Source organism: Pelodiscus sinensis, chromosome 1 (assembly GCF_049634645.1).
Source record: "Pelodiscus sinensis isolate JC-2024 chromosome 1, ASM4963464v1, whole genome shotgun sequence".
Taxonomy (NCBI): Eukaryota; Metazoa; Chordata; order Testudines; family Trionychidae; genus Pelodiscus; species Pelodiscus sinensis.
In genome coordinates this window covers 81,001,832-81,026,593 of record NC_134711.1, presented here as the reverse complement: position 1 = coordinate 81,026,593, position 24,762 = coordinate 81,001,832, and the positions used below count along the sequence as shown (strand labels likewise).

The window sequence follows — 24,762 nt, the reverse complement described above, 5'->3', positions numbered from 1 at the left end:
TGAAAACCTTAAACAACAAGATGTTTCCTGTGTGGGGAAAAATGTGGTTCTAGAGGATTTAATTTAATTTGTGGCTTTAAAAAAAAGCCATACAGCACACACACAAACAAAGAGTAACCAACTTAATACGCTTCTCAATATAGCTCAAGAAACTAGCTCTATCATACAGAATTGATTTGTTAAACAAAGGCAGTATAATTGTCCTATAGCAGGCATGTCCAAAGTCCGGCCTGCGGGCCAATCGCGGCCCGTGTTCTGGTTTAATACGGCCCCCCAGGTAATTTGGCAATATCTATCTTTTATGGCCCCCAACGAATCCATATGTATTGAGATGAATACATTGTAAAATCTCAGTCAGTTGGTCTAAATCAGTTATAAATATATTTGGACACAACATGTATACTTGGTGTTATGTTCCTGTTCATATTTTTTGAACTTAAAGTTGACAGACAACCTTTATTACCAATAATATGTAGTGTACTTTACAATGTTCCTGACATATAATTCAGCTTCCTGGATTTTTTTTTTCATCTGGCCTTCAGATATGAAAGGCAGAGTGATTTAACACCTGTTTAGATTTGTCATCCATGTGACGAAATGAAAAGTATGCCGTTTGCAATAAACTTTGCATAAAATAGTTAATTTGCATTTAATTTTAATGGTTCAAAGAATGTCAGGCAAAATGGTCGGCCCTCACGCTTGTTCACTTCATCAAATCTGGCCCTCTTTGAAAAAAGTTTGGGCACCCCTGTCCTATAGTGAATCATGCCTATTTAAAAATAAAAAAAATATTTATGAACACATATTTCTGCCCTATATCGAATGTGTTCTCAATTACTTGTAATACAGTGTTTGCTTAATAGATGCTAAAGTGCCTCTATTTAGAGCTGATGAATTAAGAAATAAAGCAGTGGAATATGTATATTAACCACTGCCTAATCATGTTCATGTTTCTCAGTTACATTTCTAGAAGTAGAGATCTCTAACTTGTATTTTTTTTCTGAGAGTTAAACAGTTAGGCAAATAAAATAATTGTGTTACAGAGTATTCATGAGATCAGAGTTTCAGTGTTGAAGTAAAATTTGATATGGTACTGCAATCCGGAATGCTGGCTAGCTTCCCAACAGCAAACAATTATTCCAAGAGTTTTCAAAATTAGTGACTTTCATGAAGCTGTGAGCCTGTGGAGGACTTATCTGCATGGATCAAATTCCAGGACTGAGACCATAGTTGGTTGCTTAGGTGTCATGTTTTTGAGGGCCAAAGGTGGACAAAACATAGGACAGGAAAGGGAAGAGACAGAGTGGGGAATTACTAGTAAGGAGAAGGTTGAAAGGATTACTATAAAGTTAGTTTTATGGATGGATTTGGAGGAGGAGAAATCTGAGATGAGAGGGAAATCTGTCTTGGCAAGAAGTGTGGGAGCTGAGAGACATGGAAACATGTTGAAAGGTGTGGGGACTAAAAAGCACTAATGTGAAAGGCATTGGATGTCTCCAGTTCATATGATGAAGTTGGTTTTATCCATGAAAGCTCATGAGTCTATATATAAGTCTCTAAGGTGCCACTGGACTGCTCATTGTATTTAATGTTACAAACTAACATGACTACTCCTCTGAGGTTTGTTTTTTTTAATATGAAAGGAGTAAGGGGAGTGAAATAGGAGTAGAAGAAACAGTATTAATGGGTGTGAGGCAAGATTATGAAGGCCTTGGCAATGAAGAGGGGGAGCTTTAACAGGGAAGTCCACAAAGAGACTTGTGTGGGTGGTACTATTTTTATACAATTTTTTAATTTTTTTACACAATTTTACACTTAATTTACGAATAATTAAGATTGTAAATTTAGCTGTTGTTTTAGTCATGTTGAGCCTGTTTAAAACTATGGGGTATAATTCAGCTATTAACAAGCAGTGTTTCCCAATAAAGAATGCTGTGAAGCATTGTAGGAAAGTTGCAGTGTTTAGATGTTGGCTATTCTTAGTTCAATTTAATATAAAAAATGTGCGTGTGTTCCTTAGGTGTCATTTTAATGCATCGTCAGAAGAACAAAGTATTTTGATAGAGCCAATCCATATTGGTTCTTGTCAATTAATTCTGCCAGAAATAGATTAAAACACCTAGGAAATGCAGAAATACGTGTCACTGTCCCTACATATGGAATTCTTCCCTCTGAATAAGGCACTGGACTACTGGAGGAACTGTGTTTTAGAGCTGGTTCTAACGATTAATAGTTGTTCTGCCATCTGTGTGCGCATGCGTGCGCTGTGCATGTTAGAGTAGGACTCTAAACCCTGAACAAATTCCAGCTCACATTCTGCCTTAGTGCGTGTTCAGCTAGCAGTTATATTCTTTTTTGTTTCCTGTACTATATTATTCTCGTGAAATGTTATATGCTATTGAATTTATCTCCAGAGTTAGCTCTATTTCAGTGATGAGTGAAGTGGTCCATATATGGTTATCTATTAGTTTATCAAGTACTGTGTTTAGTCACTATTAAAAGAGCCATTTAAATTATTGTTATTGGAAATTAATTAAAAACAAGAATTGCCTCATTTCAGTGGTTGAACCAAAACTCACAGGTTTTGTTTTACAGCTACATGAGCTCATGAAGCACATGGCGCACACTGTGCATTTATCAGTAATATTATCTTGTTCACTCGGTCCCTCTTTGCAGTAGTATGTGTATATTTTAGGTCTGTCAAGCACTTAAAAAAATTAGTTGCGATTAAAAAAATTAATCACAATTAATCATGTGCACTGCCCCTTTGAAATGCTGTTGCAGCATTTCAAAGGGGCAACGCTGCGGAAGCCCAGGATCAGCTGGAGTCCCCAGCTGATTCTGGGCTCTCTGCAGCGCTACCCCTTCAAAGCACCGCAGCAGTGCTTCAACAGGGCAGCTCCGCCTTGTGCTGCTCCTTTGAAGCGCTGCCGCAGCGCATTGAAGGGACAGCACTGCATGGAGCCGGAGGTCAGCTGAGGACTCCAGCTGATCCTGGACTCCTAATGTGCTGCCCCTTTGAAGCGTTGGAGTGTAGCTTCAAAGGGACAGTGTAGCAGTTACGCCTGTGATTAACAAGTTAAATAGATTAATCTTTCCCTGTGTTAATCACAGGCACTAATGCACATCAATTGACAGCCCTAGTATGTTTTGTTTTAAATGAAAATAAAAACAAAAACCAGGTACTGAGGTTTATGAAAACCTTTTTCTTCAGCAAAGAGTGAGTACTTAAATATGCATGCATTTTATATAGAGGAGAAAAGGCAGAAGTTGAAAGTTGAGGTTTGGTTAGATCATGGCAGTGGAAGAATAGATGGTTTATTTATTAGCACAGAAACTGTAATTCGGGGTGGATAGGGAGAGGAGGGAATCACACAGTAGAAACAAAACTAATATGACTTTTCTTATCAAACTTGATTACTTTTAAGGGCTGAAAAAAATGTGGCCTACAGAATTTAGTGTCCTTTTAACCTTAAAACATGTCAAGTTACATTATTTTTACTCAGGTTTATCTCAACAACATCTGATTCAAAGAGTTTGCTAGGTTCTTTATTCATTTCTCTCATGTTCATGTAAAATTATCCCAACTTTCCTGTTTTCCTTTAGCAGATCACTAAACAAACTGAAGTCTTTAATTAATGTTTTCCTTTTGGAATTTGTTTAGCTTATTTTTTAAGATCCAGCTTCTGGAAAAGAAGTTTATTTCCATGCATTTTAAAAACTCCATATGTTATCTTCCTAGATGTTATGAGTCACTTCCTATTTTGTTTACTTATTTGGACACCTGAAATATCAGAGCCACTGCATACGTGTAAAACAAAAGATGGAGGAAAACACACTACTTTTCAGAGTGGTGGGGAAGTACAAATTACGTCATGTATGTAGAACACTTCTTTTGAACTTTTTATTTTCATACCTAATTTTCCTGTAGATATAAAACTAATGCTGAAGATTTATTGACTCAAGTGATTCAAAATGTTACTCATGCTGCAATAACCGTTGTCATTAAAATCACTAGATGGATTTTTAAATAATTTCAAATCTATTTGGTGAGCTAAATATTCTATTGACCTCCACCATAGTCTGTGTGCTTCTTAAATATATATACATAGAAATAGCAATAATATCTCTCGTCCTACCTAGCTTGTTGGAGTGGAAGAATTTCATAGTTAGGTTTTTATTTTGTGCCAAATTCCTGAAAGCCTATGCCCATATATATTTGATAGTTTTTAAGTTGCCTCAGAACTTCTCATTGGTTTTGCTGAAATAGACTAATATGGCATTGGCTACCCCTTCGAAAACTGCTGCCTTTGCAGCAGCATTGCTATGGAAACTCAAATACAATTTGTTGTCTATAGTATCTTCCAAGCACTTTTCAGAGTCACTGCGTTTCCAGGATAAAGTACTCCACCTTATAAGTGAGAACTACATTCTTTGTTCCCAGATGTATGTCCTTGGATTTGGTGGGTGTTAAAAAGCATGCACGACTTTAACAGGCAAACCATTTATTATGTGTCTTTTTAATTTTTATTAATGCATTTGCCTCCTCTCTTAACTATGATTTTTTTTAATCAAAGAAACTTCTTTTCATATCTTTGGCACTGTTAATAAAGCATATTTAAACAATTCCCAGTTATCATTCATATTTTATGTTTATCTATTTTTTGCAATTAATCTACTATATATTTTAGGAACTTTGCATGTGTTTCTGTCCATCTGTGAGTTTATTTGTTTAAGAACTCCTCCTAAACAGTAAAAGCTATGACCACCAAATTTGGTAAGCAGCTTCTCCTTACACTAATTTCAAGCAAGGTAAATGTTTGGTTTTGCCAGGACAATGGAATGTGCCTGGAATTTGATTTTCTCAAAACATGGAAAGGGAGGTGTCTGGAAGGAGGGATATGTATACTGCAGAATGATCATGGGGGGCAGCAAAGGGGCAGAGATGGGGACTGGAATAGCTATAACCCCATTGAGATGGCAGCGGTGGAAAAAGGGACACCTATATACTATATATTTCAGAGAGTTTGTCTTTGTACTTGTCTCACAGCCAGTGGACGTGCCTCTCTCCCTCGGTTGTGCTCGCTGCAGTAGCCATGAACAGATGCTTCTCACCTGGCCCCAAGCTGCTGAGGCAAGAGAGGGCTGTGGTTGTCCTCTCTCCTCAGGGCAGCCTGTGTACTGAACCCTCATATACAGGCCCACTTAGGAAGCCTGCTAAAAAACCAGTGGGTTCCCTAGGTGATCGAGAGAGAAAAGGAGCAATCAATGATGATAAAGCCATTGCGGAGAAACTAAATGATTTCTTTGCTTCAGTCTTCACGGCTGAGGATGTTGGGGAGATTCCCAAATCTGCACCGTCCTTTGTGGGTGATAAATCTGAGGAGCTATCCCGGATTGAAATGTCATTAGAGGAGGTTTTGGAACAAATAGAAAAACTTAATGTTAACAAATCACCGGGACCGGAAGGCATTCATCCAAGAGTTCTAAAAGAACTCAAATGGGAAATTGCTGAACTTTTATCTGTGATTTGTAACCCATCCTTAATCGGCTTCCGTACCTAATGACTGGAAGGTAGCTAACGTGACACCAATATTTTAAAAGGGCTCTAGAGGCAATCCTGGCAGTTACAGACTGGTAAGTCTAACTTCAGTACTGGGCAAATTAGTCAAAACAATAGTAAAGAATAAAATTGTCAGGCACGTAGAAGAACATAATTTGTTGGACAAAAGTCAACATGGTTTCTATAAAGGGAAATCATGTTTTACTAACCTATTAGAGTTCTTTGAAGGGATTAACAAACATGCAGACAAAGGGGATCCAGTAGACATAGTATACTTAGATTTTTCAGAAAGCCTATGACAAGGTCCCTCACCAAAGGCTCTTGCATAAATTACATTGTCATGGGATAAGAGGGAAGGTCCTTTCATGGATTGAGAACTGGTTAAAAGACAGGAAACAAAGGGTGGGAATAAATGGTAAATTTTCAGAATGGAGAGGGGTTACTAGTGGTGTCCCCCAAGGGTCAGTCCTGGGACCAATCCTGTTCAACTATTCATAAATGATCTGCAGAAAGGGGTAAGCAGTGAGGTAGTAAAGTTTGCGGATGATACTAAACTGTTTAAGATAGTCAAGACAGAAGCAGACTGTGAAGAACTTCAAAAAGATCTCATCACACTGAGTGATTGGGCAACAAAATGGTAAATGAAATTTAATGTAGATAAGTGTAAAGTAATGCACAGTGGAAAAAAATAACCCCAACTATACATACAGTATGATGGGGGCTAATTTGGCTACAACAAATCAGGAAAGAGATCTTGGAGTTATCGTGGATAGTTCTCTGAAAACTTCCACACAGTGTGCAGCAGCAGTCAAAAAGGCAAATAGGATGTTAGGAATTATTAAGAAAGGGATAGAAAATAAGACAGAATATCTTACTGTCCCTGTATAAAACTATGGTACGCCCACATCTTGAATACTGTGTTCAGATGTGGTCTCCTCGCCTCAAAAAATATATTTTGGCCTTAAAAAGGGTTCAGAAAAGGGGTTTGAAACGGGTCCCATATGAAGAGAGGTTAAAGTGACTGGGACTTTTCAGTTTAGAAAAGAGGAGACTGAGGGGGGATATGATAGAGGTATAGAAAATCATGAGTGGTGTGGAGAGGATGAATAAAGGAAAGTTATTTATTAGTTCCCATAACAGAAGAACTAGAGGACACCAAATGAAGTTAATGGGTAGCAGGTTTAAAACAAATAAAAGAAAGTTCTTCACACAGTGCGTAGTCAATCTGTGGAACTCCTTGCCAGAGGAGGCTGTGAAGGCTAGGACTATAACAGAGTTTAAAGAGAAGCTAGATAATTTCTTGGAGGTTAGGTCCATAAAAGGCTATTAGCCAGGGGATAGAAATGGTGTCCCTGGTCTCTGTTTGTCAGGCTGGAGAAGGATGGCAGGAGACAAATCGCTTGATCATTGTCTTCGGTCCACCCTCTCTGGGGCACCTGGTGCTGGCCACTGTTGGCAGACAGGCTACTGGGCTAAATGGACCTTTGGCCATTCTTATGTAACAATGGTTTAAACAATGGTTTAACAATGTAACATTATGTAACAATGGTTTGGCCATTCTTATGTAACAATGGTTTAAATTAAGAAAAATGAGTTAAGAACCTGAGAAACGCTGAGTAAATCTTCTAGTTTTTCACATGCTTGTTCTCAGATTTGGGAAATTGACTGGATCAAATATTTGTGATTTGTGTTATATTCTGTTTATACATGGAAAATTAAATAGATTGTGATTGCTTGTGTGTGGATAATTGTAAATTTTTAGTCATTAATTTATATTTATCCATCAGAAAGCTAATAGAATTAAAATTGCCATAGTTTTTACATTAGAAAGTGATCAGTTCTTGGAAATCCCAAAGTTGTTCAACATTGGCAACATAAGATAATTAGCATGTCTCCCCCAGGTGGGAAAATCAGCGATTTTATTCTACACGTTATAGATAAATGTTTAAGGAGCTGTTTGTTTGGTTCCCTTTTCAGAGTTGGTGGTTTAAAGACCCTCCATCCATGCATAATCTTGCGATTTATCAGTTTGCACATTGATTGATAAGCATTCCTCTAAATGTTCCTTTAATTGTCAGTAACACTGAAGCAGATAATATCTTTAATGTAGAGTTAAAACCCACTTATTGTCTTCTGCCACTTTTTTCTAATTTGTGTCAGTGACTTTAACATTCTGGTCATGTGAGTCATCCCACTAAGTTTCAGCAATGCCATTTTTATCAATTTTTTAAATAAATGATAGAAATGTAGCCGTGTTAGTCTGGGGTAGTTGAAGCAAAATGCAGGACAATGTAGCACTTTAAAGACTAACAAGATGGTTTATTAGATGATGAGCTTTCGTGGGCCAGACCCACTTCCTCAGATCAAATAGTGGAAGAAAGTAGTCACAACCATATATACCAAAGGATACAATTTAAAAAAATGAACAAATATGAAAAGGACAAATCACATTGCAGAACAGAAGGAGGATGCGGGGGGGTGGGAAGGGGGAGGAAGGAAGGTAAGTGTCTGTGAATTGCTGATATTAAAGGTAGGGAGAGTGGGATGTTTGTGAGTTAATGGTATTACAGGTGATAATTGGGGAAACTGTCTTGATAATGGGTGAGAAAGTTCAAAGACTTGTTAAGTCCCTGGTGGTAAGTGTCGAATTTTAACATGAATGACAGTTCAGAGGATTCCCTTTCAAGTGCAGATGTAAAAGGTCTTTGTAGCAGAATGCAGGTGGCTAAGTCATTTAGAGAGACACTTTAACCAGAAAGGACACTCTCTAAATGACTTAGCCACCTGCATTCTGCTACAAAGACCTTTTACATCTGCACTTGAAAGGGAATCCTCTGAACTGTCATTCATGTTAAAATTCGACACTTACCACCAGGGACTTAACAAGTCTTTGAACTTTCTCACCCATTATCAAGACAGTTTCCCCAATTATCACCTGTAATACCATTAACTCACAAACATCCCACTCTCCCTACCTTTAATATCAGCAATTCACAGACACTTACCTTCCTTCCTCCCCCTTCCCACCCCCCCGCATCCTCCTTCTGTTCTGCAATGTGATTTGTCCTTTTCATATTTGTTCATTTTTTTAAATTGTATCCTTTGGTATATATGGTTGTGACTACTTTCTTCCACTATTTGATCTGAGGAAGTGGGTCTGGCCCACGAAAGCTCATCATCTAATAAACCATCTTGTTAGTCTTTAAAGTGCTACATTGTCCTGCATTTTGCTTAAATAAATGAGTATTTCTAACCCCGTTTTCTTTATTTTCTAGCAATGCTAGGAGTCTTGCATTGTTAAATAGGCAACTGAATAATTGTTTTTCTTTACCTTAATGCTTTGGCTTTTTACGTCGTGTTGGAGTTTGATACTTAAGTGAATGTACTATGTTTAGCATCAACAGGAGAAAATGCTAAGGTAGTAGTTGAAAGCCCTCATTGCTACTTGAGCTAGTCTGCCACTCAGAAGATTGATTCCTCTTCTGTTGAGTTGAAGATGGACCAAGCCATGCATCCTTCTTGCTGAACAGAAGGTGACTGTGTTTCACAAACCAAATCTCTCTACTTCTTATCACTTATCTAGTCAACAGTTCTGCCTCAAGTATTTTCTGCTGTCCATCTCACCTGTGGGATAGGAAAAATCCCTGCAAAGGTCACTGACACTTTCCTCTTCTCCAGCTCTTGATGATCTGCTGAGTCTTTTTCAGACAGTGTCCTTTGTGCCAATGTGGAACATTACCAATGGATCCTTGCCTATCATCTTCATAAGTCCATTCAGCCTTTCAATGATGGGCATTTTCTTCACTCTAGAAAGATGGCACTCAGTCCTGCTGCCATCCACTGAAGAATGTTTTATCCACCACCTTGCATTCAGTCCCTGATGAGGATTGTCTGGATTTGCTATGGTCGTCTGTCATGCTTAACATTTCCAGGGATTGGGCTGAACATCAGTCCTCAGTTGTGTCCTGTGTGTGATCCTTGTTTCTTTCCTCTGGCTGAATATTTCATTGTGTTCTTTGCACAGTTGCACCAAATGCCTGCAATTAATTAGTGAATTTACTTTGGTGGTCAGAAATTGTCCTGGTTCAGGCTCTGCCAACTTTCGTGCTTCTTTTTACTCTCTGTGCCACAAACTCCCAAGCCTCCTCTGTCTTCCTCTCTCCTGCATCCTTGACATAATTTGGTTCTCTATTTGGGTCTAGGGTGATGCTGCCCAAATTTGGTTGTTCAATGTTTTTTTCCACCTTTTGAATGCTACATGGGGTCAGAAGCTGCCCTTGCAGACCTCAGATGATTTCCTTTGGCACAGCCATCAACTTGCAGTTCATGCAAAGGAAATCTCTATTTTCAGGCAGGAAACAGATACAGCAAATGTCACATCCCTGGCAAGTTGTAACTGTTCTTGTGCTGGTCATTCTTATGTATGTAGAAGCACATATTCCTACATACCTTACTGCAAATTCCTTTAGAAATCCCCCTACTAGCGTCCTTTCTGCCTACTCTGAGTTCACTGGTCAACTGACCTATGTATTGCACCTCACAGATCAGCTTTACCCCCTCGCAAATGGAATTAATAAAATGATTCTTCACAGCAAAAGGTGCTGAGTTCTGGAACTGAGTGGAGGCAATCTGGGCTTAGATATAGTGATTCACAGCCCAGAAAAACACATTACTTTCCTGTTTTTATGAAGAAGAGTTGCCTGTCTGTCTCTTGCGCTCTTTCTATCTCCATTAGGCTGAACGCTAGCATAATTTTATAGAAATCCTTGCCCTCAGTAAATTGGATTTACTACTGTTAGGAACACGGTAACACTAGAGCAGGAGTTAACAGCCTTTTCAAACCAAAGAGCCAAACTACATCAGAATTCAGAAGTGGTCAACAAAGAGCTGACTAAGAATGCTCATTTGTGTGACTGAAAATATACAACTTAATATTAGTGATAACTGACATGATTAATAATAGTATAAATGAAACATTGTACTCACAGACTTTATTTAGTGGGACTTCTGCAGCATCTTTTCACAATTTTCTTTGAAGTTTACATCATAACAGGTCAAATCCAGCTTCATGGAACACATTCAGCCTGTCTTCTGTCAATCTTATGGGGGATTGGTGGTGTGGGGGTTCAGGAATCTGCGTTGGGGTGTATGAAGGGTTCAGGGCAGGGGACTTGGGTATACAATGAACTCTGGGCGCAAGGTTGAGGAGTGTTACAACAGAGAGCTGGGGATGTTGGGGTGCAGGAGTTTGGGTTGGAGTCTGAGAGGCTCAGGATAGGGGGTTCAGGAGTATGGTGAGTTCAGGGTTGGTGTGTGTGGGGGGGTGCAGGTGTGTTATGACACTGTGGCCAGATGGGGGCTAAGCCACAATTGAGGGCTGTATGGTTCCCATCTAGAATAGGAAGTGACCGTCTAGGAAGGAGTACTGCAGAAAGGGATCTAGGGGTCATAGTGGACCACGAGCTAAATATGAGTCAACAGTGTGAATCTCTTGCAAAAAAAAAAAAGCAAACATAATTCTAGGATGCATTAGCGGGAGTGTTGTGAGCAAAACACAAGAAGTCATTCTTCTGCTCTACTCTGCACCAATTAGGCCCCAGTTGTATTGTGTCCAGTTCTGGGCGCCAGATTTCAAGAAATATGTGGAGAAATTGGAGAGGATCCAGAGAAGAGCAACAAAAATGATTAAAGGTCTAGAGAACATGAGCTATGAGGGAAGACTGAAAACTGGGCTTGTTTAGTTTGAACAGGAGAAGACTAGAGGGGATATGATAGCAGTTTTCAAGTATCTAAAAGGGTGTCGCAAGGTGAAGGGAGAAAAAATTTTCTCCTTGGCCTCTGATGAACTGCAGCAAGGGAGGTTTAAGTTGGACATAGGAAAAATTTCCAAACTGTCAGGGTGGTTAAACAGTGGAATAAATTGCCAAGGGAGGTTGTGGAATCTCCATCTCTGGAGATATTTAAGAGCAGGTTAGATAGGCATCTGTCAAGAATGGTCTAGACAGTACTGGGTCCCACTGTGAGGGACCTTTCAAGGTCCCTTCCAGTTCTAGAGTTCTATGATTCTGTCCGAGGCAAAGGATTGGGGTACAGGAGTTTGAACTGTGACCTAGGGCAGGGGATTACAGTGCAGAAGTTTGGGTTGTGACTAGGGCAGGGGAATGCAGTGCAGGGATTTGGGTTGTGGCCTAGGGCAGGAGAGGATTGTGATTTGGGGCGGTGGGGCAGTGTTAAAGGTGTGGGAGGGGGTATGGGCTCAGGAGGGAGGCAGAGGTTTGGGGTTATATTGAATAGAGGAGCAGAGGATTGGGGGAGGAGGCAGGGGCTGGGCTGCCAAGAGGCAGTCTCTGGCCGGGAGATTTACCAGTGAGACTCCAGAGCAGCAGCTTAGCACATTTCTCAGGAGCCTGCTCTCCCTTCCCACCCAGCACCTACACCCTGCCCCCAGCTGCAGGGCCATATGCTCTGTGAATAAGAGACCAAGGGATGGGGCATTGGTGCTTTGCATGCTGCCTGTTTTTTAAACCAGCAGCTTCAACTGGCCAGAAACCGGCCAATAGGGTTGTGCTGGGGGTGGGAGCATCCATGAGGCACCACTCCTTCCTTCCCTCCCTGCTCACAGTTTTTGGAACACAAATGACCCAGCTGCTGCTTTTCTGCGCAGTGTGGGGGTGTGTGCAAGCAGGAGAGTCTGCCTGGGGGCTCCCTTCTGTGTTCATGGGCTGGATGGTTTTGCCTAGGCCTGCTATAGCTTCAGCATGGGCACCCTGCTGCGGAGGAAGCAAAGAGAGACTGGGCTCAAGCTTGAAAAGCATCATATTTAGCTAGTGATTCATAGGTTGCCGACCTCTGCACTTTAGAATTTACAACACTGCAACTGCACCAATGCAGCAGCACAGCTGTAAGCTCTCTAATGCAGCCACTCTAAGCCATCAGTAGATCTACTCCCAGTAGTAGGTTTATTGGTGGGATAAGTTCTTCTGCCATCATAGCGCAGTCCATGCTAGCACTTCTGTCAGTGTAACTTACATCACTCAGAGGGGGTGATTTATTCACTCTCTTGAGAAACATAAGTTATGCCAACATAAGCTGTAGTGTAGTGTGAGCCTTAACACTGTCATCTTTCTCACTTTTTAGAGTAAGGAAAGGATTATAGTTTAGCACTGAAAATGGAAACCCATTTGTAGATATTTCTGCAAAAAGAAAGGGGAAAGGGACATGGTAAGGTTAAATAGTTGGATATTAAAAGTGAAAGGAGGTTATCAGTTATTGTAATATAATTAATTATAATATAATTTTTAAAGTCTGCTTTAATTTTCAGTATTTTTTAAAGTACTTTTTTATGTGTTCTGCTTAAACTGCAAAACTAGAGTCTCAGATGTCAGTGTTCATCACACATCAGTGTATTGGCAAGCAATAATTTCTTTTAAAGTACTTTTTAAATACTTTCTGATCTTTTTTCGATAAACATTTCTTGTAACAGGCTTTAGATTTTGAAAATCATTATTTTAGAAGTTTTTCCCCTGAGCTACTTGAGTGTTCCTATAGAAAAGGAGGAAATACTGGTATAAGAAGTGCAGTAGGAGAAAAGTGAAGTAGTGTAAAATCATTGGATTGTTTAAATGTAAAAATGTTAACCTTTAAAGCTCTGTAATGCAAAGTAAATTGTTTTCTAGGCTCACAATGATTAATTTTTTTGTGTTTTTCCTTTTTAGAAATTAAGAAGCCACCAGTGGCCCCAAAACCAAAATTTGTGGTAGGATACAAGTCATCACCTCCTCCTGTTGCACCCAAGCCAGACATTGTGCTTGCTGGTGTTGTACAAACAATAAAGAAAACTAAGCCAGCAATAGCACCAAAACCAAAGGTTCTCAAGAGTTCATCTGTTCCTGAAGTTAGACCTCCATCATGTTTGAGAAAATGCACCAAAAGCCTAGAAGAACACACAGGAGAGTCTTCTGAAACTCTAGACCACTTAAATTTTGAAAATGGAGATCCAGCAGAAAACACTGAGGATACAGCTTACATTATTCCACTGTGTTCTTGCGATTTTGAATGCATCCATAAACTTGGAAATGGAGAGAGCACATGTAATACTCAAATAATTTTTGAACACCTGGAGAACTTAGAGAATATCAAGATAGGTGGACAAATTGCACCATCTGTAAAAAGTAGGACAATAAATGAGAATCACAATGAAAAAGTGGCTAATAGAAATAGGGTAGTTTTAAAGGGCAGTTTTCTGGAAGGGACATTGAAAGATGTTCTAACTCAAAGTATATTCCCTACTAGCAATCTTCTGAGGCATGAGTGTCCAGATAAACTTGAAAGGGATGATTGTGATAGTTCTAATAATGAAAAAGAGTTTACAAATCTTGTACCATCATCTGGTTCTGAGGAATCTGCAGTCAAACCACAAAATAACCAAAATAAGGGAGATGCTAATGATATTCATATGAGTGAAACTTGTTCTAGTTTAACTGAAAAAAACCACAATTGCTGTTGCTCATTGGACCAAGTAACTCTGGAAAATATCAATGTAAAAAGTGATATTACATTTTCAGGTGAAGTCTGTATGAAAGGAGATGATGTGAAAACTCCACCTTCCTCTATAGTATGTTCAGTATCTGTCTCAAAAGTGCTTCCAGTTCCAAAACCGAGAAAGCCACGTACTGCGTGTCTAGTCCGTCAAGACGGTATAGACACTACTGGAGAAGTAACAAGAGAACCAATTAATTCAGAGAGTGATTGTGCTGGACCTTCTGAGCACATCTTGAAAAAACCAGCAACAATTAATGTTCTTGGTCAGAGTGTTTCATATAATGATAATCCAGAAAAAGTGCTTCAGAATAATACATTTGAGATTACTCAAAATCTTGTTGAGAAAATACACTGGGTGAAGGAATCTACTGAAGAATTAACCTCACAGGATATCTCACCTCAGGTTCTACAAGAAGCTTCTCTCATGACAGAAAATGTTGAACATTCCTTGGATGAAGACCTTAATTTAAAAAGTCCTGCAGATAAAATGACAGATGATGCTAGTATGTTAGCTGCTGTGGACAAAAGGATTAGTTTTATACGAAGCAGTACACTGTCGATGAGTTTGCCTAAGCAGCTCAAATTGAGTTGCAATCAGGACTTGGTTCCCTCCAGTAGCCTTCACATCTCCTCACAGACACGAGAACATAAGGAGATTCATGTAAAAGATGAAAGTTCACCAAGGATTATTCCTAAAAAACCTCAAAGACACAGCTTGCCTGCTGCTGGACTGCTCAAAAAAGCCGCATCTGAGGAGCTTGTTGAGAAAAGTTCTTACATTTCCAATGAAGATAAAAAATCAGAAAAGGTTCTTGACAGAACTTGTTTAAGGCATATGTTGGCCAATGAACAAGGTACGTTGTCTTACCATGGTATGCCAAAACGTTCTTCAGAGAAACCTGTCTGGAAATTACCTCACCCTATTCTGCCATTTTCAGGCAATCCAGATTCATTAAAAACTGCCAACGTTGCCACAAACTCTGACTTTTCAACTGCTGTGACCAAGCCTAGAGCTAAATCTCTATCTTCCGTGGATATGGAAAGAACGAACAAGTCTTCCAAAGATACCCAAAAGAAAAATGCTTTGAAGAAGCTTCTCAACATCAAGTTGTCTGTTTGCATAATGAAAAGTGACTTCCAGAAATTTTTTTCCAAGGGCAGCCAGTCCATGGATAGTGCCATAGCTAGTTTTTCCACTGAGGAAGGGAATAGTGTTGGTAACAACTGGAATGTAACATCCATAGCAAGCGAAAGGAAAACCAAATCTGCCAGGGCACGTTCTATAGAAATAGGTAGCCCAGCATCACAAAAGAAAAGACAGAGACATAGGAGTCACCATGAGATTCCAAACAGTCGAAGAGTAGAGTCTTTAGATGAACACACATTCTCAGGAAAGCAGTTATCACAAACCCACTTGAATTCTCTTATAAGCGATTATCCACCGGACTATGAGAATGTGCAGCACTATGAAGAAATTCCAGAGTATGAAAATTTGCCTTTTATTCTATCTTCTGATAAAAATCCATGTTTTGAATGGCAGAATTCCAGCAGTGTGGTGGAAGACCATGACTCAAATGTATATGAGGTGGAAGAACCATATGAAGCTGCAAGCAGCCATTCAAGACATGGCAGGTAATGTAGGAGGAAAGCGTGTGTAAAATAGATCCATCTCTCTGTGTTGGATACAAACAAAATGTTGTTGTTGTTTGGATGGTGAATTTAGGAAATATGCTTGAATAATTATGGGTTGGCAAAACAGTACAATACCCCTATGCATTTTCACCTGTATCTGTTAATCTAGTAACAATTTGTGGTCCAGAAGGGTTTTTTTTTTAATTGGGGAAATAACTCTTGCTTCTACTTGTAGAATTTGGTATCAGGGAAATGGTGAATTTTCATCATTCCCAATGTCTAATCAGACTTAAAGACAGACAAGCCAATTACTATGCTTTGGAATTTAGAGTATCCTTAAATTGGAATTGATGGTAATATTTAACTGTTGCTTGTATTAAATCTGGATAAGCTCCTATAGACCAAGTCCCAAATGAACCTTCTTAAATTCTCTTAGCTGAACAATCAAATGGAAAGCTTTCTGTGTGGTGAAGAGGTACTTAAAGGTTTGCTTTGGTGACTTTTATTAATAAAGATTGGCTCTTTTTAGGGTTTGGTTCAAATCCATGCTCAGATTTTCAACAGAATATGTAGCTATTTACGGCATAGTGTTGAGCAAACATTTCCAAAAGTATAGTACAAGGAATTGCTGAATGTGACTCTGGTGGAAGGGGTGCTTATGAAAATGAATTGCAGAGCTGGTGTATAGAACAGGCTCTGTGAAAACCATCACTGCTGCTTTTTTACATGTAGAGTACAAAGGCTTTGGACTTTTTTATTTATCTCACTGGTGTGAAAACTTGTTTTGCAATGAGGTGTATGGCGTAAAGAGGGAGAAAATATTTGAAATGGCACCCTTAAAGTATAAACATGCTTATTGAATTGCTTGTCATCTACATCAAGTTACTTGTCTTCGTAGGAAAGTGGGGGATTTTTATTGTGAGAAGTACAGGCAGTCCCCGGGTTACATGGATCCGACTTACATCGGATCCCTACTTACAAACTGGGTGAGGCAACCCCGCACTAGCTGCTTTTCCCCCTAGCAGACCAGGGAGACGCGAAGCTAGCGCCCCACCCAGCAGACCAGGGAGACGCGGAGCGGCTTTTCTCAGCAGACACCTCAGCTTGAGAATAAAGGACAGAGGGAAGTGAGGTGTGGGAGAATAAAACTGAGCTCTGGAGAAATGTTTGGCTAGAGTTTCCCCTACAATATGTACCAGTTCCGACTTGCATACAAATTCAACTTAAGAACAAACCTACAGTCCCTATCTTGTACGTAACCCGGGGACTGCCTGTACTCTCATTAAGCTTCATAAGGTTGAGTGTGACATTTTATACATTTACCCACATGCATTGGTCTTAAACTGTGTACAGTTTTTGTATGGTTGTTGTTTCCTCGAGTAAAGTGCTTGCTTCTGTCTTGGCACAGCTTTCTTTTAGATGTCAAATGAGAACCAGGGTCAATCTAGTAACAATTTGTAGCTCAGAAGACTTTTGTATTTCATCATAACTTAAACCTTCTGCAGTATTCATGAATAGTTAAAGACTTTGAAAAAGGAAGCAGAGTAACACTTCGAAGCAGCTGGTTCCCTGGGTAATATAAACCTATTTTGTTGCACTTGAACTTGCCCTGTTTCTGTAAGGCCACATTTCTTAAAATGTCCATAGCCTGGAATGTGAAGTTTTTGAGCAGTAATCTTTGTTGTAGTTTAAAATGGCAGTGCAAATACCTTGTATTTAGAAGCACAGCCTGTAGGTTGAAAATCCTGTACCTGAAACATTACTATTAAAGCATGTAACCAGTGTAGCCACTGGAACACGAGATTTGATGTATCTGAATAGACCACAGGTCCATTTAATCCTGACCTTGCAACAGCATCCAATTTATGGTGTTTTAGAGCTGCGTTTCTCAAACTGGAGGTCCCGAGCAACTTGGGGGGGGCGGGGTCGTGGTATCACAAAGTTTGAGAACTCCTGCTCTAGAGGATGGCCTAAAATCTTCAAACTGTGGTTCCCAAACTTTTCTTCCTGCACTTCCCCCCCAACAGTATTTACATCTATTCGCCTTCCTCCTCCCTGTTACTGCACAGTTATGTCTGCAAAGGCACTTGGACTGAGGAGAACTATGGGCTGAAGTGTGGATGGGGAGGAGCTAGGGCCAGAGGTGGAGCTGGATGAGGCTTGAGTAAGGAACAAAGTGGAGCTGGTGTTGAAGCTGAGCTGGTGGCAGAGTGGAGCCAGGGTTACTAACTTCGCTGGCAGTCTCACAAAATTGGACTTAGCAACCCTAAGTAGATATGGGATGGGGACAGAGCTGAGCTGAAGGTAGAGCAGGCCTTGGTGGTGTTCCTTCTCTACCCCAGATTGCACTGTGGGGCTGGCCCCACACACTCTTCTCCCAAACATTTCTCTGTGTCCACCAAGGAGGGCATGAGCCTTAATTGTATGCTTAATGGTTACTCCCTCTCTGGTGACCACAGGGAGCCTCAGTTGGATCAGAGATGGGACTGGGCAGAGAGCCTGGATTTAAAACAGTTAAACGAATAACCATTTTAACATCCCTAAAAGAAAAGGGATGCACTAGCTTTTTTTGGGGGGGGGGGTTAAGCTAGTTCATTTTGTTTCTAATTAAAATATAATGGTGGCTAGGAAGGGGAGGGACAGAAAGTGCATTTCTATGTTCATGCCAAGTTTAAATTATTATAATTTAGCAAGAGACAGCATAAACAAGAAGCATTACTAAAAGCTAATGCTTTTTATGCGAGTCCGAAGTAACATTATAATATTTCTTTTGACACTACTGAAAGAGATGTGTAACTACAGCTCAATTACTTCACAGTAATAGTATTGTATTTTTCTCAATGAATGACAAAAATCATAAATATTTTTCTTTCTCCTTTTTATAGTAAACTTTTTTCCTCAAAAAGAGGGCAAACACTTGAATGGAAACAAACTGAAATTGAGTGAAAATTTTGCCAACAGACTAAACAAACTAAAGATGCAAAGGAGAACTCAGCATAACTCACAGCGTATGAGATGACAGAAAGCAAATAGACTTAAACTTTCCTGAATCTTTGGGACCTCCTTTTTTAGTAATATTACAGTACTTGCATTTGCTAAGCTACTGTCTTGTACTTCAGGCTCAGTTTCTCTGCTCCTCCAGCTTTTCATGGGTTAATGACCTGTTTCCTAAATATATTGGCAATTTTTCCTGAGTTTTTGCAGCTATACATGATTGCTAATTGATTTTCACTGAATGTTCTGTTGCCTGTAATTGTTAGCATAATTTCTTATTGCATTGTTTGCTGATACAGCCTAGTAAGAGGATTTTTCTTTGAGATACATTCAGAGCTCTGAATGAGTATAACTGTATACTTTCTCTTTCATTTTTTCCAATGACCTGATTTAGAATTATTATTTGGAAAACCATAAAGTATGCTTAAGTGTAAATAAATGAAAATAGAGCTAATAAGCAGGACCGAGGAAGAATTTTAAAACTGTGGGTTATTGTCTGATTCGTAAGTTAGATGCTTTCTTCATGGAAACTTTTCCAGAACATGGTATGCTAAATAGTGATTGCTTGAGGTTTGAAATCTGTCTTTGTGGTTAAACTCCGTCTTTGGTATGTTTGTTTTTTCACTCTGGGCTTAATTTTGCAACCATTTCTTGAACTAAATAGCCTGTATGGACTACTCTCGTGATGATCAATAGGGACTTACATAGCACCAGTGAGGGCTGCAGGATTGGACCCAAAGATAAATGTTAATTTGGTGGCCCGCTTTTATGAATAGACACTATCAGAGATGGGGAAAAGCCTGCTTCCCTGAAAAAATGTCTGTATAGGATAATGTCTCATAAGCAGTTTCACAGGGTGTGTGCTAAACTCTTTATTAGGAGGACTTTTAAATTTGGCTTTTTAGAACAGCCTTTTTAAAGACATTTAAAATATGAGATTTCTTGTTTGCTGAACTCTGAAAGATGCTTCTCCTGTTGTAAAACCAAGGAAAATGCTATGCAGTAGAACTTCAGAGATATGAACACCAGAATTACAGACTTACCAGTCAATCAGACACCACCTGGAGCTAGAAGTTATCAGGCAACAGCTCAGGCAAAAATAAATAAAAAACTTTAGCCCATTCATTCTGCAAAAACATTACTGCCTCAGGGCTCTAGCTCAGGGCTTCAGCAATAGGGGCTTGGGGCTGCAGCCATAGTGGTGGAAGTCAGGGCTCTGGGTGGGGATGGGATTTGGGGCTTCTGCCCCACAGGAACACCCGCGCTCAGGGTTTTAGATTGGGGGGGAGGCCACGGAGGTGCAAGGAGTACTGTGGCTTGGAGCTTCAGCCCCACTGCTCTGCTCTCAGTTTCAGTATCGCAAAGGGTATAGGATGACCAACTGTGTTCATCAAAGATCTGGCCCAAGTGACTTCTCTTCTCTGTCTACTGTAAACTGACTTTTAATGTCTGTTCCCTTTTCGACTGGACTTTGTGGTAAAAAAACAGTACCTGGAAACCCTAGGGGGTCGCCAGGGTTTTAGGCTCTGCTCCCAGTTTCAGCCTCACAGGGCATGTCAAGCCTTGGGGCTTTAGCTACAAAGGGAGCTCTGGTTTCAGCCCCAGTTCTCCCCGCCCATCCCTAAAGCCCCGAGCCCAATGTCGCCCTCTCCCATCCAGCTGAAGTTGGCAGCAGAGCCCCAAGCCCGGGCATCCCCTACGGCGCTGAAACGAAGAATGGAGCAGCAGAGCTGAAGTCTATAGCCCCGTTCTCCATGGATGGAGAATGGAGACTAGTCAGTGCTGTTCTGTGCTACTATACAGAAGGTCCATGTCACCATACTGACACAGTTTGATTTTTTTTTTTATGAAAAATGTGTTACATTTGATAATGAAATATATATAAAATTAGCTACTTATAAAATTAGAGACCAGCATGAAGATCAACGAGACACTCTTACTACTCACTCATAACACTGAGCACCAGTGTTCCCTGTAAGCTGAGTGCTTAGGCACCCATTCAGGAAAGATCCAGGTGCTACCCAGCTGACTGTCAGAGCACCCACAGCTGGCAGCATGTATTTGTAGTGGTGGTGCACATCAGCACATGTCTTGGTGCACATAACAAAATTTATTACATATGTGTTTGGAAAAAATTAGAGGGAACATGGCTCAGCACGATTAGTCTCTGCAAAATATTAGCATATAGGAATGAGGCTTGTACAGAATTCTGGGATTTTGCTTCTCAGCCATAGATTCCCTCTTTGGGGACATATGCTTGGATCTAGTTATTCTTCTATGTCACATGCATTTGTGCTCTGTCTGAAGAGTTATTTTAAAACACTTTGTGGGATGTTCCTTATGAAAGGCATTTTAAGCAGACAGGTGGACTCCTGATACAAATCCTTGTCAGTTTACTTTACTTTCCCTATAGGCTTGTTTTCCATAATATAAAGGAACGCTGTCAAGTAGTTTAGGGCTATAATTTAACCTACTGACAATTTTATATGAAATGACCCCATCATTTAAAATATTTTTAAATCATCACTCTTCCACACTTAAAGAAAAAGACAGAAGAACACCTCTCTCCACACACATTTACACCCCCCCCCCCCCCAAAGTTCATGTTTTTCAATCTAACGGCACATCTGCACTACTACCTAGGTGACTCTAAAGTACGTTGCTTCAGGGGTGTGAGACACACACCTCCCAAGCAATGCAAGTTTCAGCAACCTAAGCACTGTCCACATAGGTGCTATGTTGACAGGAGATGCTCTCCTGCTGACATAGACCACATTTATACTTATGTGCCCGAGATCAATCTTCTGGTGTTTGATGTAGTGGGTCTAGTTAAGACCTGCTAAATCCAATGCTGAAGGCGCGTCTGTTTAGGACCAGTACTCATCACATTCATCAAGAGTAAGGGAAGCCAATGAGAGTATTTGCTCCCTTCAATTTCCTATTGTGAAGATGGTGCCAAGCTTGGCTTTAAGGTATGTCAACTCCAGCTACATTATTTATGTAGCATGAGTTGCGTATTGTAAGCCAATATTATGGGTCTAGTATAGACATGGCTGTAGTTTCAGTCTCTAGTAGAGGTGGGTAACGCCAGAGTGTTCTCCTGTCAGCATAGTGTCTTCACCAGATGTGCTATGGTGGTGCCAAAATAGCATTTCTAGTGTAGACCTGCCCTGAGCCATTTTGACCCACAGCCTGTCTCTGGAAAGTAATTGAAATATTTTACTTTTTGTTCCAGTGTGTGTGAAATTAAAATTTTCAAATCCTTAAATTAATTGTAATACAAAAGTTCTACCTTGAATATTTTTATCATGCTGCTGTCAAGAACTGTGGTGACATCATTGGTGATCCTAATGAGTGCAACAGTTGGGAAATACAAGGAGATTTAGGCTTGTCAAGAAAGAAGGAAGTAGTTTTGACACAATAGGAAAGGAAGTAAAAGTTTTTCAGTTTCTCAAATTGTATTGCAAATAAACAATTCTTGCTAATATCTTTTAACTACATATTGGGATAGTATATTTGTGTCTGTGTAGCTGTATGAATGAAATGTATTGGGTATCAAATATCAGTTAGTGTCTGCTGCTTCTGGAAGATTCCTTCTGCTACTCTGAGTGCTTTCTGTGTGCTCCTGTACATCTTGGTCTTGTCTAGACTAGGGAAATTGGCCATACTAACCACAGCTTGGATACTCAAGGTTGCACGTGACAAATCCTGTGTCTACATTCAGAGAACAGCTATTTTAGTGCATATTCACTTCACCATATGGGTTGCTCTTGTTCTAAATAAAGCTAACTGTTGTACCATCCAGCAGTGTCACTTTCTACCCATAGATTGCTTTTGTAGATGGCACAGTTGCTAAATTGTTGCTATTTTAGTTGGTCTTCTAAAGTGCTACAAGGATATTCCTGTCCATTTTCCTATGACATTTTGTCAACCCAAAGCATTGGCTCTGTCAAGTTTGACGCGTGGTGCTGGCTCCACGTGAGATTGTATTGCCTTCAGTATAAAGGAAAACACAACTTTAAATAAATTGATCTTAACATTTTTTCACCCCAGGAGATTTTTTTGAAGACCCCAATCAGAATAAGTGATGAGTTAGTAGAGACACACCCCAGCCCTTTTTATGTTTTGTATGTATTTTCATCTCCTACCTTAGCAACATCTACTGCACTCTAAACACTGGAAAAAAATGAGCAGGATACACAACAATGCTGTTCTAACATGTTGCGTTTTGCATTGCAAAACCAATTATCTTTAAAAAAAAATCTGTGTGGATACTGTATCCTAATATTGATGTGTATTATGATATTCTTGCCTACTGCAGACTTTTACTGAATGTGATTTACATTTTCTTAGGAATCTGGTCAGAGCAGGCAAAATGGGCAGAATCTCAGATCTGTGCAGTATAAGCAGAGCTATGCTGAAATTTTGTATTCTTTATACAATAATCAAAATATATTTTTAAAAGCCTGTAATGCAAATTATGAAATTTTTTAGTTGTTGGCTATAAAGATCCCAGTGTTATACAAATACAGTTAGATACCACTCTTGCCTCAGACAGCTTACAATACACTGACAGCCTGCGTGACCCCAGATGAATGATTCTCATCCTTTTCTATAACTGGATTTCCCTACCCATATTAGCAGTACTGGAAAGGCAATATGGTTCTGACCTCCAAGTTAACGATCTCAGTTGCAGAGTTCTGTTTGACCTGTCTAGTAATTGATCCTTAAATTGGGATCAGTTTCAACACTGTAAAATTCTTTCAAGTCAACAGGCTATAACTAAGAGGTTTGTTCAAAAATATTTTACACTCCTTAAAATTAATTATAAACAGATGTAGGAAAACTCTAAATTCTACCGTGCAGATGGTGTTAAGGTCTGATTTTTGGCAACAACTGCAAAATCATTGCACCATCTTTTCACTCAGAGCTCTTGAGAGTGGCAAACAAGGAAGTAAATGAAAAGGTATCCCATTTAGGTCTGTTTAGTATTTTTTTTCTATTTAAGTATAACACTGCCTCTTGGATTCCTTGTTAGACCTTTTTAATTTTAGGGTTTGGGACACTTGATCTCGTGAAAAATAACATAAACAGTCTTCCCCTCTTTTGTTCTAAGCCATATCCCCTTGATTTTCACTGTCTTCATTTGAGCATTCTTTCTACATGCATTCATCTTAATCATGTTTAAGAGAAGGACAAAGGAGAGTTCCTTATTGCCAAAGTATGTTTTCTTTTCCACACAGACTCTTCCTGTTTCAAACTTACCAACAGTGGTGTACTTCGTAAATCACGTCTCCCAACTTAATGCAGAAGGTTACCATATCATAAATGTGGAGCTGAAAGTCAGATATGAAATGAGAATTAATGAAACACTCATTTATATGGCTTGACCACAGCCTTTTCCTGAAAGCTATTTTGAGCATTAACTCAGGAAATGTTTCACTAAAACTCTTTGATACTGTGTTTCATAAGGTAATCTAATTTTTTGTATTATGCATGTAAAATAAAAACACATTTGGTTGCATTTTTTCATAAATATTGTTTCAAATGTTAGGAAAGAGTAAGGCCAAATTTTTTACTTAAATTTTAATTTTAATTTTCATATTTCAATTAAATTTTAGTCTCTCAGCATGCAAAATTACCAAATATTTTAGTTGTACTTAATTATACATATCTAACTACAAAATTATAATATTGTATGTCTTTCTTAAACACAACAGATTCAGTGCAGCAAGGAACACATTTGTCATGTTGGTTTGAATTCTGACATTTATTTTTTTATGAATCCCCAATTTGTTTATGTAAGTTTTTGTGTTTTCTTTAAAATGGGGGATCGCCTTTGTGTATGAAAATTGCTTTTCTTGCAAAAATGCAAAATGGAATCTGCCAAAATCATTATGGGGAATGAAAGGAATTTTACCTTCACGAATACTTTTGAGAGCAATCCAGTCTGACTGACCCATGTGGGCAGACCACACCAGGTGTGTAAAACCCCACTGACATTGGTGGCTTCCTTGTGCTGATAAGATTGT

The 24,762-nt window shown here is 39.5% G+C and overlaps 1 protein-coding gene across 1 annotated transcript in view; it reads left to right on the top strand.

Annotated features, from left to right (window-relative positions):
* Window positions 1–24,762, top strand: part of FGD6 (FYVE, RhoGEF and PH domain containing 6) — a 119,522-nt gene that overhangs the window by 2,118 nt on the left and 92,642 nt on the right. Inside the window, exon 2 of the mRNA XM_006118299.4 lies at window positions 13,279–15,736. Within this exon, the coding sequence (XP_006118361.2) occupies window positions 13,279–15,736 (2,458 nt within the window). The remainder of the gene's footprint in view (window positions 1–13,278; window positions 15,737–24,762) is intronic.